General features: G+C 42.4%; 1 protein-coding gene across 1 annotated transcript; it reads right to left on the reverse strand.

Moving 5' to 3' along the window:
• Nucleotides 1-10,902, reverse strand: MALSU1 (mitochondrial assembly of ribosomal large subunit 1). Its single transcript, XM_058724826.1, has 4 exons — nt 10,478-10,902; nt 8,826-9,004; nt 2,215-2,296; nt 1-790 (listed from the first exon to the last, which is right to left on the reverse strand). Exons 1-4 carry the CDS (start codon nt 10,731-10,733, stop codon nt 609-611), a joined length of 699 nt encoding a protein of 232 aa, XP_058580809.1. The 5' UTR covers nt 10,734-10,902; the 3' UTR covers nt 1-608.
• Between the last annotated feature and the right edge of the window lie 4,655 nt (nt 10,903-15,557).

A 15,557-nucleotide genomic window follows, 5' to 3' on the forward strand; every position in this document is an offset into this window, starting at 1 on the left:
TTGGTGTATGGTATCTTTTATTTCTGGTTTTTCAAATAAACATGAATGTTCAAATTTGGTCAAACTATAAACAGATTTTTAGTAATACTACGTCAGTCTCAAGGCAAGTACCAATATCAAGTGGTACATTATTTTCTACATTCCATAGTACTTACTTTGGATCTTTATAATATTGGTACATATGAACTAAAACCTGTAGGTTTTAAGTAACAACACCAGTGGGGCAGTTATGTGTTTTCTGCTTTATTAAAAAAAAACCCAAAACCTGGCTATTCCATTCTACCGAATAAGATTTACACTTAGGCAAAATTAATTAAACTGTGAACAGAGAACACAGAGGCCGGGGCCAGTGTTAGCTCCCAGAAATCCTGCTGGGATCTCAGGAATAAAAACAATATATTAAAATTTTAATTTGAACGTATTGATTCTTGGTGTGAGGATTAGCTCACTTACCTACAATTTCCACATTCATTTAGCATGCATGCCCATAAATAAGACTTGTTTTGACAACAACCTGACCAAGTAGGTGGGGTTTCATTCAGAGTTACATTTTTAAGTGACTCAATCCAAATGTGATAATGACTAAAGCAGTTCATATCATTTTATTCTCATCTGAACTCCGCTGGAGTCAGGGATGAAGTGTCCTCTTCTATTCCAAGAATGAAGTCTTCGGGTAATATCTCAGGTGCTATCTGAGCTAACTGGTCATCATAAGAACGTAGGGTCCATAATTTCTCTAATTCATAGGTCTCTCTGGTTTCTGGAAGCATCAAATGAATCACCATGCTGCCTATCAATCAAGGACAGATAAGAGTTAAGACGAAGAAGCAGTTCATTTGTTTTTATTCTTGTGCTCTCACCCACCTCTATGATAGAATAGTGGTTGTCAAAGTATGGGCCCTAGATTAGCATTAGCTGAGAACTTGCCCGAAATGCAAATTCTGGATGCAATCCCAACAAAAATAGCATAGAAATGATGCTGTGCTTTTCTCCGTGCATCACACAGGAGGTACATGACATAGATACATAACTAGTGATGTTAATTAACTTCATCCTAGTGATTAAAGGTGGGCTAGTGGAAGAAAATTCTCCATGGGTGTCACATTTCTGCACATCCTGTGAGCAAAACACAGACTGCCTTTTGTTCTAGAAGGTCTTTTAAGGATGACTGCGTAGTGAATAGTGTCACAAAAACATACCATCTCCCTCTAGAGCAAAGGACAGGCTTGCTTACAGCAGTGGATCTCAAAGACCTTCCAGATTTTCACAGTTGGGGCTGGAGAGAAGGGAGACTAATAAACATCCTACAATGCACAGGGTATATCTCCCTACTCCCACCTGAATCACCTGGTCCAAAATGTTAAGGACAAAGCTGAGAAACCCTGGCTTAATGGCCTTGGCAGAAAAAGTGTCTTCCATCACAGCAAATGGCGGGTCTGTTTCTTGCCCATCATAAAAGATGTAGCTACCCTAACCTACGGGTTCCTCTCTCAGAACGTTGTCTGCAGATGTCATCTGGCCCTATGCTGCTCTCTCTATAGACATGGGCTCAGGGAACCTGCCCACCCACCCGCCCCCCCCCCAAAAAAAAAAAACAAAAACAAAAACCTGCTGGCTGTTACTGTGATGAGTAATAAAATCATCTATCCTTCATCTCTAACCCAGGACTAGCCTGGAGTTTCACCAATTCCCATGAAACGGGGCCGCTAACTTGTTAGTTAATAAGAATCTCAGACCCTTCATAATTCTTGACAGTGTTTTTCCCTTTGTAATTAAGTATCTTAGGGGGAAATACTTTGAAACTATGTATATATTAATAACCAAATTTGTTAGGTCTTGTCAAAATTCCAGTCCTCTGTTCTTGTCCTTCTCAGTACCTGGAATGCCCTTTAACTTGACCTCATCTGAGTCATCCTAGGCCAAGATATGTACTCCCCAAGCCTTCTACTACCACTAAGGGATCTCTCCCATCTCTGCCATGTTACCTGTTCAGTTCTCCACCGTCTGTCTGACCTGCATGACTAGTTAGAGACACATCACATTAGGTGAGAATTTTACATGCGAATAAGACCACCTGGGTTATAATTAAAACTGAATATAAACCTCAAAAATTTTACATGAAAAGCACAATCTGATACCCTTTTGCAAATGAACACAGTTCCAGATTAGGACAAAACCAAATATTTATCTGTAAAATATGTCAAAATAACTTACCAAAGTCCACACACAGCCAGTCATCAGTGTCCTTCCCTTCAATCTTAACATGAGGTTTGCTTTTACATTTCAAGTATTTGTACTGAAAAAAGCCAGATTACATATTAAAGAGGAAGGATGGAGGAAGTCTCTGTTCTCACCAAGGATGGTCTGTTGGCATAATTTTCTTGATCTTAATTTTGGAACTAGCTTACTCATTCCTCTTAACTGTACTCCATAATAAATAACTTGAGGAAACTTTCTCCCCTTACACCCCACCTACCTCCTATACCTCTCTACTGAATCCTCCTGCCCAAACCCTTCTGAGAGGGCCATCATACTCATCCACCAAGGTGATGCCTCATCTCTGAGGCAGAGAGACCCAAGCTCACTCAACATCTGGTCCTCACCTATATCCACCGCCTAAATGACAATGTTAATTGGATTTTACCATCCCATGTCTCTATTCCCAACAGGTCTTATGAATGGTCTAAAACAACAGATATACTAATATCAGACAAAATAGACTTTAAATCAAAAACTATTACAAGAGACAAGAATATTATATGATAATAAAGGGTCATATAACCCAGAGAATATATAACAAACATGCACCAAAAACCAGAATTCCTAAACATAGGGAAACAAACATGGACAGAACTGAAGGGAGAAACAGATGACAACACAATAATACAGACTTAATACTCCATTTTCAATAATGGATTTAAAAAACAGACAAGATCAATAAAGAAGTAGATGACTTAACACTAGAGACTGACTGGACCTAACAGACATTAAAGACCATTCCACCCAACAACAGAATACACATTTTTCTAAAGGGCACACATAACATTCTCCAGGACAGATCCTATGTTAGGCCACCAAACAAGTCTCAATAAATTTAAAAAGACTGAAATGACACACAGTATATTTTCTGATCACAATGAAATAAAACTAGAAATCAATAGAAGGAAAACTAGAAAAGCCACAAAATGAGTCAAGAAATCACAAGGGAAATTAGAAAAGCTCTTGAGACAAATGAGATTAAAAACACATCAAAACTTAATGGGATGCAGTGAAAGCAGTGGTAAGAGGGAAATTTATAGCTAAATGCTGCCATGAAAAAAAAAAAAAGTTCCCAAATCAACAACCTAAATTTACACCTTAAAGAACTAGGAAATGAAGAAAAACTTGAAGCTAGCAGAGGGAAGGAAACAATGGTAAGAGAAAACTAAAATTGACAAAAATTCATGAAACCAAGATTTGGGCCTTGAAAAAAATAGACAAAATTATTTAACAAATCTTTAGCTAGAGTAAGAAAAGAACAGAAGACCCAAATAACTAAAATCAGAGCAAGGGGACATTACTAAGAAGTAAAAGGGATTATGAGTACTATGAACAATTCTATACCAGCAAATTGGATAATCTAGACAAAATGGACAAATTCCTAAAAACATAGAACTAAGACTGAACTGAGTTTGAATCACTAATTGAAAACCTCCAAACATTATTATATCTCAATTAAAAAAAAAAAAAAAAAAGCTTGGTGGGATTGGGAATGCAAGCTAGTGCAGCCACTCTGGAAAACAGTATGGAAGTTCCTCAAAAAATTAAAAATAGAACTACCCTACAACCCAGCAATTGCACTACTAGGCATTTATCCAAGGGATACAGGTGTGCTGTTTCGAAGGGACACATGCACCCCAATGTTTATGGCAGCACTATCAACAACAGCCAAAGTATGGAAAGAGCCCAAAGTCCATCGATGGATGAATGGATAAAGAAGATGTGGTATATATATACAGTGGAGTATTACTCAGCAATCAAAAAGAATGAAATCTTGCCATTCACAACTACGTGGATGAAACTAGAGGGTATTATGCTAAGTGAAATTAGAGAAAAACAAATATCATATGACTTCACTCATATGAGGACTTTAAGAGACAAAACGATGAACATAAGGGAAGGGAAACAAAAATAATATAAAGATAGGGAGGGGGACAAAACATAAGAGACTCATAAATATGGAGAACAAACTGAGGGTTACTGGAAGGAGTGTGGGAGGGGGGATGGGCTAAATGGGTAAGGGGCACTAAGGAATCTACTCCCGAAATCATTGCTGCACTATATGCTAACTAATTTGGATGTAAATTAAGAAAAAAAATTTTTTTTTAATTAAAAAAAAAAAAAAAAAAAAAGCTCCAGGGGTGGGGGTTGGGGGGCAAAGAGAGGGGAAAAAAATTTCCCAACAGAGAAAAGCCCTGGACCAGATTGTTTCACTGGTGAATTCTACCAAATAAGTAAACAAAAGCTAACACAAATTCTTCTCAGACTCTTTCAAAATACTCAAGAAGGAACACTTCCTACCATTACCTTGAAACCAAGGCCAAGGACACTACAAACTATGGATCATTATCCTTGATGAATACTGATACAAAAATCCTCAATGAAATATTAGCAAGCCAAATTACAACAGCATATTACAAGAATTATACACCATGACTGAATGAGATTTATTCCTGTAACGTAAGGATGGTTCCACATGAAAATCAAGCAATACAATAGAGCACATTAACAAAATGAAAAAAGCCACAGAATCATCTCAAATTTATGCAGAAAAGCATTTAACAAAATTCAACACACTTTCATGATGAAAATACTCAACTAAGAATAAAAGAAGCTACCTCAAGATAATAAAGGCCATGTACGATAAGCTCACAGCTATTATCCTACTCAATGGTGAAAGAATGAAAGTTTGTCCTCCAAGATAAGGAACATGATAAGAATGCCCACTTTGGCCACTTCTATTCAACACACTGCTGGAAGTTCTGGCCAGAGAAATTAGAGCAAGTAAGGGTGGGGGGGGGGGTACCCAAATTGGGAAGAAAATAATAAAATTATCACAGTTTACAGACAACATGACTTAAATGTATAAAACCCTAAAGATTCCACACAAAAAAACCTGTTAGAATAAATGAATTCAGCGAAGAATTAGAAAATAGAAAATTCCACCCTAAAATGTATATGTAATAAAAGGACCCCAAAAAGCCAAAAACAGTCTTGAAAAGGAAGAACACATTTGGAGCTCTCAACTTATTGATTTCAAAACGAACTACAAAGCTGCAGTAATCAAAACAGTGAGCAAGACAGACTTATGGAATGAAAAAAAGAGCCCATATAGTCAGTCAAATGATTTTCCACAAGGGTGCCAAATCCGTTCAATAGGAAAAAGGCGGTCTTTTCAACAAACAGTGCTGGGAAAACTAGATATCTATATGCAAGAGAACAAAGTGAGACCCTTACTTTATACCATCTACAAAAACTGACTCAAAATGGATCTAAGATTTAAAAAAATGACCCACATTTCAGGCTTAAATATAGGAAAGCCTTCACAAACAGTGGAAAGGCTTCATGACACATGATACAGGACACTGAATTTCGCGATTCTTTCTTGGATAGGACACTGAAGGCACAGACACAAAAACAGATAAACTGGACCTTATCAAAATTAAAAACTTGGGGCGCCTGGGTGGCTCAGTCGGTTGGGTGTCCGACTCAAGTCATGATCTAGCAGTCCGTGGGTTTGAGCTGTGCTGACAGCTCAGAGCCTGGAGACTGCTTCGGATTCTGTGTCTCCCTCTCTCTGCCCTTCTGCCGCTCATGCTCTGTCTCTCTCTCTTTCCCTCAAAAAATAAATAAACATTAAAAAAAAATTAAAACCTTGGGGGTGCCTGGGTGACTCAATCAGTTAAGCATCTGACTTCAGCTCACACGGTTTGGGAGTTCGAGCCCCGCGTCGGGGTCTGTGCCAACAGCTCAGAGCCTGGAGCCTGCTTCAGATTCTGTGTCTCCTCTCTCTGCCCGCCCCTCACCCCTCCATGCTCATGCCCTGTCTCTCTCTGTCTTTCAATGATAGATAAATGTTAAAAAAAATTTTTTTTAAAAGCAAAAACTTGTGTGCATCAAAGGACACTATCAACAGTAACAAGGCAACCTACAGAATGGGAGAAAATATTTGCAAATCACGTATTTGCTTTGGGATTAATATCCAGAATATATACACAACTACAACTTGACAACAACAGCAACAACAACAAACTCAACCTGATTAAACCATAGGCAAAAGACTTGATTAGGCATTTTTCCAAAGATATACAGATGGCCGATAACACGTGAGAGGATGTTCAACGTCACTAATTGTTAAAGGAATGCACATCAAAATCACAAAGAGCTGCCACTTCTCACCCATTAGGCTTACTATGATCAACAGCCCAGAAAATAAGAAATATCAGCAAAGATATGGAGAAATTGGAACCCTTGTGCACTGTTGGTGGGAATGTAAAGTGGTGCGGCCACTATGGAAAAGATCATGGTGGTTCCTCAAAAAATTAATAGCAGAATTACCATGACCCAGTAATTCCACTTCTGATATTAAAAGCAGAGACATGAACAGACATTCTACACTCCTGTTTACAGCAGCATCGTTCTGTCTCCCAAAGGTGGAAGCAACCCAAATGAAACTCGAGGGATGAATAGATAAAATGTGATATACACATCCAATAAGATAAAAAGCCTTAAAAAGAAGAAATTATGAGACAGGCCACAACATGGATGAACCTTGAAAACACGTTAAGTGAAATAAGCCAGTCCCGAAAGTACAACTAGGGTATGATTCCACTCACATGAGGTACCCAGAGTAGCTGAATTCATAGAGACAGAAAGCAGAACGGTGGCGGCCAGGGTATGGAGGGAATGGGAAATCACTGTTTCATGTGTACAAAGCTTGGGTCCTGCAAGATGAAAAGCCTTCTGGCGATGGATGGTGGTAACGACTGCACAATGATGTGAATGTAACTGATGCCACTTAACCGTACACCTAAAAAATGGTTAAAATGGAAAACCTCTCGTTCTTCTTATACCTCTCAGTCCAACAGTCACTTCCAAGTCTTCATCTTACTCCGTCCCACTATTACACGTGACAGAGACCCTGGGACTGTCTTAAAACTCTTCTCCATGCTGTCTTGGTTCCCTCTCTGTCTCTCCAACTACTACTTTTTTGGAATCTTCCTTTGCTTTGCCATATTGCATCAAAGGTCCCCCTCTTATTTTACCACCCTTCTCTAGGCCATCCTAGCTACTGTTTGGGTCTTAACTGTCCCCTCTATGACGAGCTTTCTTTTTTTTTTTTTTTTTTAATTTTTTTTTTTCCCAACGTTTTTAATTTATTTTTGGGACAGAGAGAGACAGACAGAGCATGAACGGGGGAGGGGCAGAGAGAGGGAGACACAGAATCAGAAACAGGCTCCAGGCTCCGAGCCGTCAGCCCAGAGCCCGACGCGGGGCTCGAACTCACGGACCGCGAGATCGTGACCTGGCTGAAGTCGGACGCTTAACCGACTGCGCCACCCAGGCGCCCCTATGACGAGTTTTCAACAAGGTCAGAGAGGTTATGTTCTCCTGTAGAGTGTTATCAGAATCGGCTAAAGGCCTCCAAGTACATTTTCTTCCTCATTTCTGATGCCTATCCAGTCCAGTTAGAAAATGAACTGCCTGGGGCACGTGGGTGATTCAGTCGGTTAAGGGTCCAACTCTTGATTCTGGCTCAGTCATGATCTCACGGTTTTGTAAGTTTGCGCCCTGTGTCGGGCTCTGCACACTGGTTGCTCAGAGCCTGCTTGGGATTCTCTCTGTCCCCCTCTCTCTGCCCCTCCCCTACTGTGCTCTCTCTGAATCAATCAATAAGAAGGGCATTCCCCTTCCTCAACTAGGCCTGTGAATCTGGAGGGTAAGGACTAAATCTTTTTCATTTTTATCTTCCCAGTACCCAGCATAGTACTTGGAAACGCTGGATACATTCAAACATTTAAATTAAACTACAGGCAGGGGCGCCTGGGTGGCGCAGTCGGTTAAGCGTCCAACTTCAGCTCAGGTCACAATTTCGCGGTCCGTGAGTTCGAGCCCCGAGTCGGGCTCTGGGCTGATGGCTCAGGGCCTGGAGCCTGCTTCCGATTCTGTGTCTCCTTCTCTCTCTGCCCCTCCCCCCTTCATGCTCTGTCTCTCTGTCTCAAAAATAAATAAAAACGTTAAAAAAAAAAAAATTAAACTACAGGCCGGCAAGGTCCAACAGAACTTTTGTGCAATTATGGAAACGTTTTATAGTTGTGCTGCACAGTATGGTAGCCATTAGCCACAAGTGGTCACTGAACACCTGAAATATGGCTAATACAAGTGAAGAACTGAATTTTTAATTTTAAATTATAATTAGTCACAATGGCTAGTGGCTACCACAATGCACAGTGCTGCTCTAGAAATCCCCCCTGGGTCATCTAGCCTGCCTCAAATTATTTATTTTTATTTTCATTTTTATGTTTTTATTTGTACTTTTTATTCATTTATTTGTTCATTCATCACTCATTTATGACCACAAGAGACAGGGATCAGAAACACCCTGATCCATTTATCCCCATAACTTTCACTATCAAAAACATAAAACAAGCATGCAAATTCTGAGAATTTGGGCTTCTTATATGATCTCATATGGCTTTCCTTTTTTTAAGTGTTACTCCTCAACATGATGCACTGGCACTATTCCGTTAAGTTAATGATTCCAAAGAGGAAAGAAAGCATCCTACCATTTTCACAATGTAGTAGGCCATGGCATGCAAGTGTCGGGTAGATGTTCCACTACCAATCACAAAGTAATCTGTGTATTTCAGTTCCAGAGGAACCTTGATCACGCAAATGTCTCTTGCATTCTCTTGCCTCAGAAGTGAAACCAGCATATCGATGTCAAACTTGGGGCCAGTATGATCTGAAATGCACAAAGATTCACTTGTGTCACGTGGCCAAGGAGACGACACTACATGCATGGAGACGCAGCAGCTAACAATGAAACTGCTCCTCTATGAGGGTGTTTAGATCTAAAGTGTTTTGAAAGACAGCAGGGCCCAGACCTCCTGGAAACTAAACCTGTGGTTTCGCACAGCACCGCTCAACTTTCATGGGAAGAGTGCTCCCGTTACACAGAGCCACCATACATCCTTTGCTGTCACTGTTTGCAATAAAACCATACATCCACCACAAATGACTTTCTGTTCACAAATACTTGAGGAAATGAGCGATACACCTCAAACATACACAGAACTACAATTGTGAGCCGGAGGAGCTCTTAGGTAGTATGTGGTCCACAACCTTCACTTGAGAGATGAAGAAAACTAGCCCTGGTAGAATTAGTGCACCAGCCCCAAGCCATGGCATCCGAGTGTCAGGCAGAAGTTCCACTACCAATCACAAAGTAATCTGTATACTTCAATTCTGGAGGAACTTGGTTCACGCAAATGTCTCTTGCATTTTGAAAGAGTTAAAACTTTAAGGGTGATTTTCATTTTGAATCCTCGAGTTTTTCTTAGAAAGGCCTTTGGGTTATGTAGCAACTGTTATCTGTGCAGACTTAACTTTTTTCTGTACGGATGTGCGTATTTTCTGTCCTTTACCTTGGAGTATTAGAACATGTAAATTTAGGGGCGCCTGGGTGGCTGAGTCGGTTAAGCGGCCGACTTCGGCTCAGGTCACGATCTCGCGGTCCGTGAGTTCGAGCCCCGCGTCGGGCTCTGTGCGGACAGCTCAGAGCCTGGAGCCTGTTTCAGATTCTGTGTCTCCCTCTCTCTGACCCTCCCCCGTTCATGCTCTGTCTCTCTCTGTCTCAAAAATAAATAAACGTTAAAAAAAAAAAAAAGAAAAGAACTTGTAAATTTATAGCTTTCTCTTACATTCCAAAGCTGATTCCCAAGAATCCAGGATCTAAGTCCACTAAGACCTCTCCCTCTCTCACACCTAACTTTTCACAGATGTACTCTATTTACAACCACTCAAATTTCTAAAAACTTGCGATAGAGGGCTTCTATTGGCTCCGTCTCCTATTAGCGATTCTTATGCACCTCTTAGACCCCAGCCCCTTGCTCTTCCTCCAAATCCTTACTCCCCAACACTTGCGGCAAGTCCAATTCTCGGGAACCCTAAGAAGAATGTGAAGGGAGCTGAGGATGGTGCCAAAGGTACGGTGCGGCCTTTCGGACGCCTGGGGTTTTGGAGACGTCAGTTCATCTCCTGGCCTGTTAAACACACAGTTGGCGCCGACACCTGTGAAAACCCTTCCAGCTCTAGAGCAGTAGGAGTTTTGTGACTCCAAGAGAAATGCATAAACGGGGGAGCTCAGAGCCTCCTCGCTGGGACCCGGCTCCCGGCTGCCCGGAAGGGTCGCCGCCGCCCTCCTCCAAGCCCGTACCTGCTGTGCTTGACTCCGGCTGCCCCTCACCGGCTGCCCCCTGAGCCCGCTCCTCCAGGCCGGGTCCGCCGTGCAGGCCGCGCGCGTGATCGGGAGTCTGGCAGGCCCGGCCGAGCGCCGGTGCCGCCTTATGCCACCCCGCGGCCAGCAGCCCAAGCCGGGGCCCCGGGCCCGCCGAAGGCCCAGCTCCCGGGGAAAGGGCCCTGCACCACAGCAGCGACCCGAGTCGCCGCGCCACAAGCCCGCCAGAGCCCATCGCGGTAGCCCAGCGACGATTCACCGGGCGGGCCTTAATGGAGCCCCAGTGGGTTCTTCGGCTTTCGATTGGCTAGGCCAATGCGCGAAGGCCTGGGAAATTGACGTAAGGAGAGTGGGCGGGACCAGAACCCAAATACGGGGGTCATGGGCGGAGTCTGAAGGCCAGTGGGGACGCTGATGACCCGGAAGGGATTGTTGGGATTAGGTTTTGTAGGAGTCTAAGGAGAATTTGACTGCCCACTCTTGCTGTGACCTTCGTCATAGTGCATTGCACCACGTTGTTCCCCCCCCCCCTTTTTTTTTAAAGTCCATCTTCCTCCACTGCAATGTAAACAGCATGAAGGCAGAAAGTTTTGTTTTTTGTTTTCAACTCTTGTCTCCACAAAGCCTGGAACAGGCTGAATGTTTAGAAGATGCTGCTGTTGATGGATGGAAGCAGAAAAATGTTTACTTTTAGCCCAAAAGGCTGACTATGGCCTGTACAGTTCTGATAAGGATAAAATGCTTACTAGTTGCTACGTTCTTAAAGGGTCTCGTGACTGCCTGTACCTCTCACCCATGGTTAATATCTGGCTGAATTATAAGTAGCAGAGAAATCTTATGAAAGTAATTTTGTGAGTGAAAGTTCAAAGAAGACATTTATGATCTAATATTCCCTGTACATCCCCTTCCCCACCTCCAGCACTAAGCATATAACCACCAGTTTCATACAGCAAAAATGAGGCTCTTTCTGCCCAAGAGTCCTGTCCCCATGCTACTTAAATAGACTTAATAAGGTGCACTGTAAAACATTTCAAGAATTCTGTCTTGACCATGGTGCTAATGAACCTGCAACAATTACACTGGAATTAGGACATAAAACGTCTATTACCAAGAAAAGTATCAAGATTCCCTAGCAAATTTGAAATCTCATCTGGAAAATCTGTTATTCTGGGCTCAGGTGGGATGGGAAGCAGAGGTGTAAAGGGCCGTTTGGAAAACGTTCTTAGCAGATCCGCCCTTCATGTACACTCCCCATATTGTAGTGTTCAGTACAACGGCCTGTATTGTGGTGCCCACCTCTGTGAGAACAAGGAGTGCTGAGGCCCAGTTATAGTATTAAACCATAGGATTTGAGAGCTAAAAGAGACCTAGGGAGGAAAAACCACTTGCGCATAGCCAAGCACTGCAGAGCCTGAAGTGGGGTCCAAACCCATGAACAATGAGATCATGACCTGAGCCGAAACCAAGGGTCAGACACTTAATTGACTGAGCCACCCAGGCACCACCCAAAGGTGTTTGTTTGTTTGTTTGTTTGTTTGTTTGGTTTGGTTTTAATTTAACTTCTTGTCTTCGTTCTCACTTCCTCAGTCTGAGCCCCCCATTAGCTCTTATCTAATTACCAAGACAGCCTCCTACCTAGCTCTCCTATCACCAATCCATCTCTACTTTTTCCATTCTTCATGATGCCATGCTGTCTGCTAGAATTATTTTAGCCTCATCTGCTACCTGCTGTTTTCCAAGAATACCATAAAACATTTCAATGCTGAGCTTTGCACATGCTATTCCATTGTTTAGCGTGCCCTTTTACACCTTTTCACATGATGAACTCAGACTCACTCTGTAGGACATACCTCAAACATTTAGGTATAGCCCTCACTCTCTCAGATGGTCCATCATGTGAGAAGCCACCGGCAGTGCTCTGGGATGCCCTAAACCACAGGGTCAGTGCTTCATCTTATGGCAGTCCTCGATGCCCACTTCAGACTGGATTCCCTGTCCTTACAGCAGGAAGATCATGCCAGACAAACCAACACACAAAACATCTGAGAAAACATGCAACACAGACTTGTGCTCCATGGGGACTTTGGGGGGAAAAGATAGTGCCTTACCCCTACATTTATAAAATAGTGAGTCCATAGTGCTCCTACTCTGTTTAAAAGGATTTGCTCCCCCTTCCGATTAGGAGGTTTACAAACAGGAGGACAAAACAATTAAAAAAAAATTTTTTTTAACGTTTACTTATTATTAAGAGACAGAGAGAGAGCACGAGCATGGGAGGGGCAGAGAGAGGAGTAGACACAGAATCCGAAGCAGGCTCCAGGCTCTGAGCTGTCAGCACAGAGCCCAACGCAGGGCTCAAACTTGCGAACCGTGATATCATGACCTGAGCTGAAGTCAGATGCTCAACCGACTGAGCCACCCAGGCACCCAGACAAAACAATTTTTAAATAGAAATACATAAACTTAGAGTAGCTGTAACTAATGGGATTTGTAAGAGAGGTAATTTTAATCCTAGCCCTTCTCTCTGCATGGTCTCCTGAGGGCAGGATTAGTACAAAGAAAGTGGAAATCTGGGGGAAAGGATGACACTTAAATGAGGCAGGAATATTCACCCACAACTGCTCAGCAATGAAATGAACTGCCCTGTGAGGTCAGGAAGGACAGCTGAGTCTGGAAAGTAGTGATCCCAACTTTTTAAATTTTAATAAACTTTTGTTTGAAAAATTGTGGCTCTTTGAATACATGCATGACAAAAAGCTGCTATGAGCTAAGCAACATTTTTAACTAAAATCATATTGAATTCCAATTAGCATCTACATCCATTTGCTGTGGGAAACATGTTTATTCTGTCCAAAGACAATGTTTGATCCATATATGGATTTGAGGATCCTTTGCAACCAACAGGAGGCTCATGGTTTACAGACTAGGAAACAAAGATGTGTAAGAAATTAACACATAGAATCAGCAAAGGTTGGACTTGATAAACTTCTCAGTCCCCAAACTATATGAATTCAATCATTAACTTTTTTTTTCAAGTATGCTTCACACCCAGCATAGAGCCCGATGGGGGACTTGAGCTCATGACCCTGAGATCAAGACACGAGCTGAGATCGAGGGTCGGTTATTTAACCAACTGAGACACCCAGGTGCCCCTTAATCATTAATTTATTAAACAATTATATGTCAGATGTGATGTTAAGTGCCCCATGTGTGTGTACATCAGGGAAGCTTTCTCAGGCTTTCTCTAGTTTAGCCCCTGGGCCCTGCTTTGTCCCAACTTGCTCTGTTCTTCTTTCCTCTCTATTCTCTTTGAAGCAGGTCCCTGAGGCCCCTCAGGTGTTGTCGCCCCAAGTAGCACCCTCACCCTCTCCAGCCACTGAGACTAGCTGCAGAGGACATCCCTGTGGCTGCTGCTTCCCACTGTCCTAACTTCCCATGAAGCCTCAGGAAACAAGTTTGGGAGCCTTTTGACTGTGGCAAACAGGGCAAACGGGAGGCTCCTGAATCAACACCCCAAGGATGTTATTAGGGTCTATAATCTTAGGAAGTCCTTTTAGTCATGGGCTCTGGTTAATTTATAATTCCTGAATCCCTCAGTAAGCTGCTTTAACCCTCTGTTCTCAGCACCTCAAAGGTAGAGATTACCAAGCCGTCATCCCCTTCTGATTCTGCCTTTTAGAAGCAACCACAGAATGAAAACAAAATCCAAGCCTAACAGCAGATAGCCCTGTTCTCAAGTGGGGGCATTTTGTATTTCTGTGGGCCCCACTAATGGGTAATATTCCCCCCTCCAAGTCTTTACCTCAGGTAGGAAGGAAAATCTGTGAAAAAAAACTTGTGTTAACTAACATTAAGGACACAGAGCTGACAAATATTGCCTATGAAATCATAGATTATGAGAAACTGCTGTTTGGAATTCTTTTTTTTTTTTTAAGTATTTATTTATCTTTGAGAGAGTGTGGCAAGGGGAGGGGCAGAGAGAGAGGGAGACAGAGGATCTGAAGCAGGCTCCATGACAGCAGAGAGCTCGATGCGGGGCTCGAATTCACAAACCATGAGATCATGACCTGAGCTGATCATGACCTCACGCTTGCTTGAAGCATCAGAGGCACATGGGTCATTTCACACTGAGAAGCAGTTTTGATAACTCTCTCTCCGTCCCCGGTACAACACTTTAGATAAAGGGGTTTCAGACACAACTCTCCACATTTATCTCAACTTTACATTTCTCGGGAGCAAGCCCCCTGAGTCTGCATCTCAGCTCTGCTGGTAATGAAACTGTGACATCCCTAATGGAACCTAAAACAACATTACTAACAGGACATGGTTTCTCCCCAGACCCCACGACCCTTCTGAGTAATTGAACTGCAGATCCATGGACTTTCTCTGGTGGCATTAAATAATGATTCAGAAGCTCTGTGGCCCTTTTGACCCAAAAGGTAAATCAAAGTTTCACCCCCACGAACAATACCTTGGGCTGTTTTCTTTTCGCCAAAACCCAATTTCTGACTGGACTCTGATTTTTTCTGTTCAGATCTGTTGACAATTCAGTAAAAATTCTGTTTGCTTTTCCTTATAATAATCCCAGTTTTATGAATTTTCTCTATTTCATAATTATTATAAGACTTCAGTAATTCGCAAGGGCAGATGAGTGTAGCCTCTGATGGCTAAACTTCAGACAGTGGGTTCAAAGCAAACAGACTTCCTCCTCAGCAGACCTGATTAGGTCTCTGCTTTGGGTTGTTTCCAGGCTGGCGCCAAGTCACCACTACAGGAGGGTGCTCATAGGTAGTGAGGGGACAGCTTACCGATTGGTCAAGTTTGAACTTGGAATCTCATCCTTACACCTGCACAGTTTTATTTATTTTTTATTTTTATTAAAAAAAAATTTTTTTTTACATTTATTTATTTTTGAGAAACAGAGTGAGACAAAGCGTGAGCGGGGGAGGGGCAGAGAGAGAAGGAGACACAGAATCGGAAGCAGGCTCCAGGCTCTCAGCAAGCGGTCAGTACAGAGCCTGATGCAGGGCTCGAACCCACAAACTGTGAGATCATGACC

Source organism: Neofelis nebulosa, chromosome 4 (genome assembly GCF_028018385.1).
Source record: "Neofelis nebulosa isolate mNeoNeb1 chromosome 4, mNeoNeb1.pri, whole genome shotgun sequence".
Lineage (NCBI taxonomy): Eukaryota > Metazoa > Chordata > Mammalia > Carnivora > Felidae > Neofelis > Neofelis nebulosa.

Bases quoted from the DNA above. Each gene is read 5' to 3' on its own strand.
- MALSU1 (XM_058724826.1), bottom strand. From the start codon at position 10,733: ATGGGCTCTGGCGGGCTTGTGGCGCGGCGACTCGGGTCGCTGCTGTGG. The intron at 2,297-8,825 runs GTAGGATGCTTT...GGCTTTTTTCAG, and splicing joins CCTACTACATTGTGAAAATG to TACAAATACTTGAAATGTAA. The intron at 791-2,214 runs GTAAGTTATTTT...CTTGATTGATAG, and splicing joins CTGGCTGTGTGTGGACTTTG to GCAGCATGGTGATTCATTTG.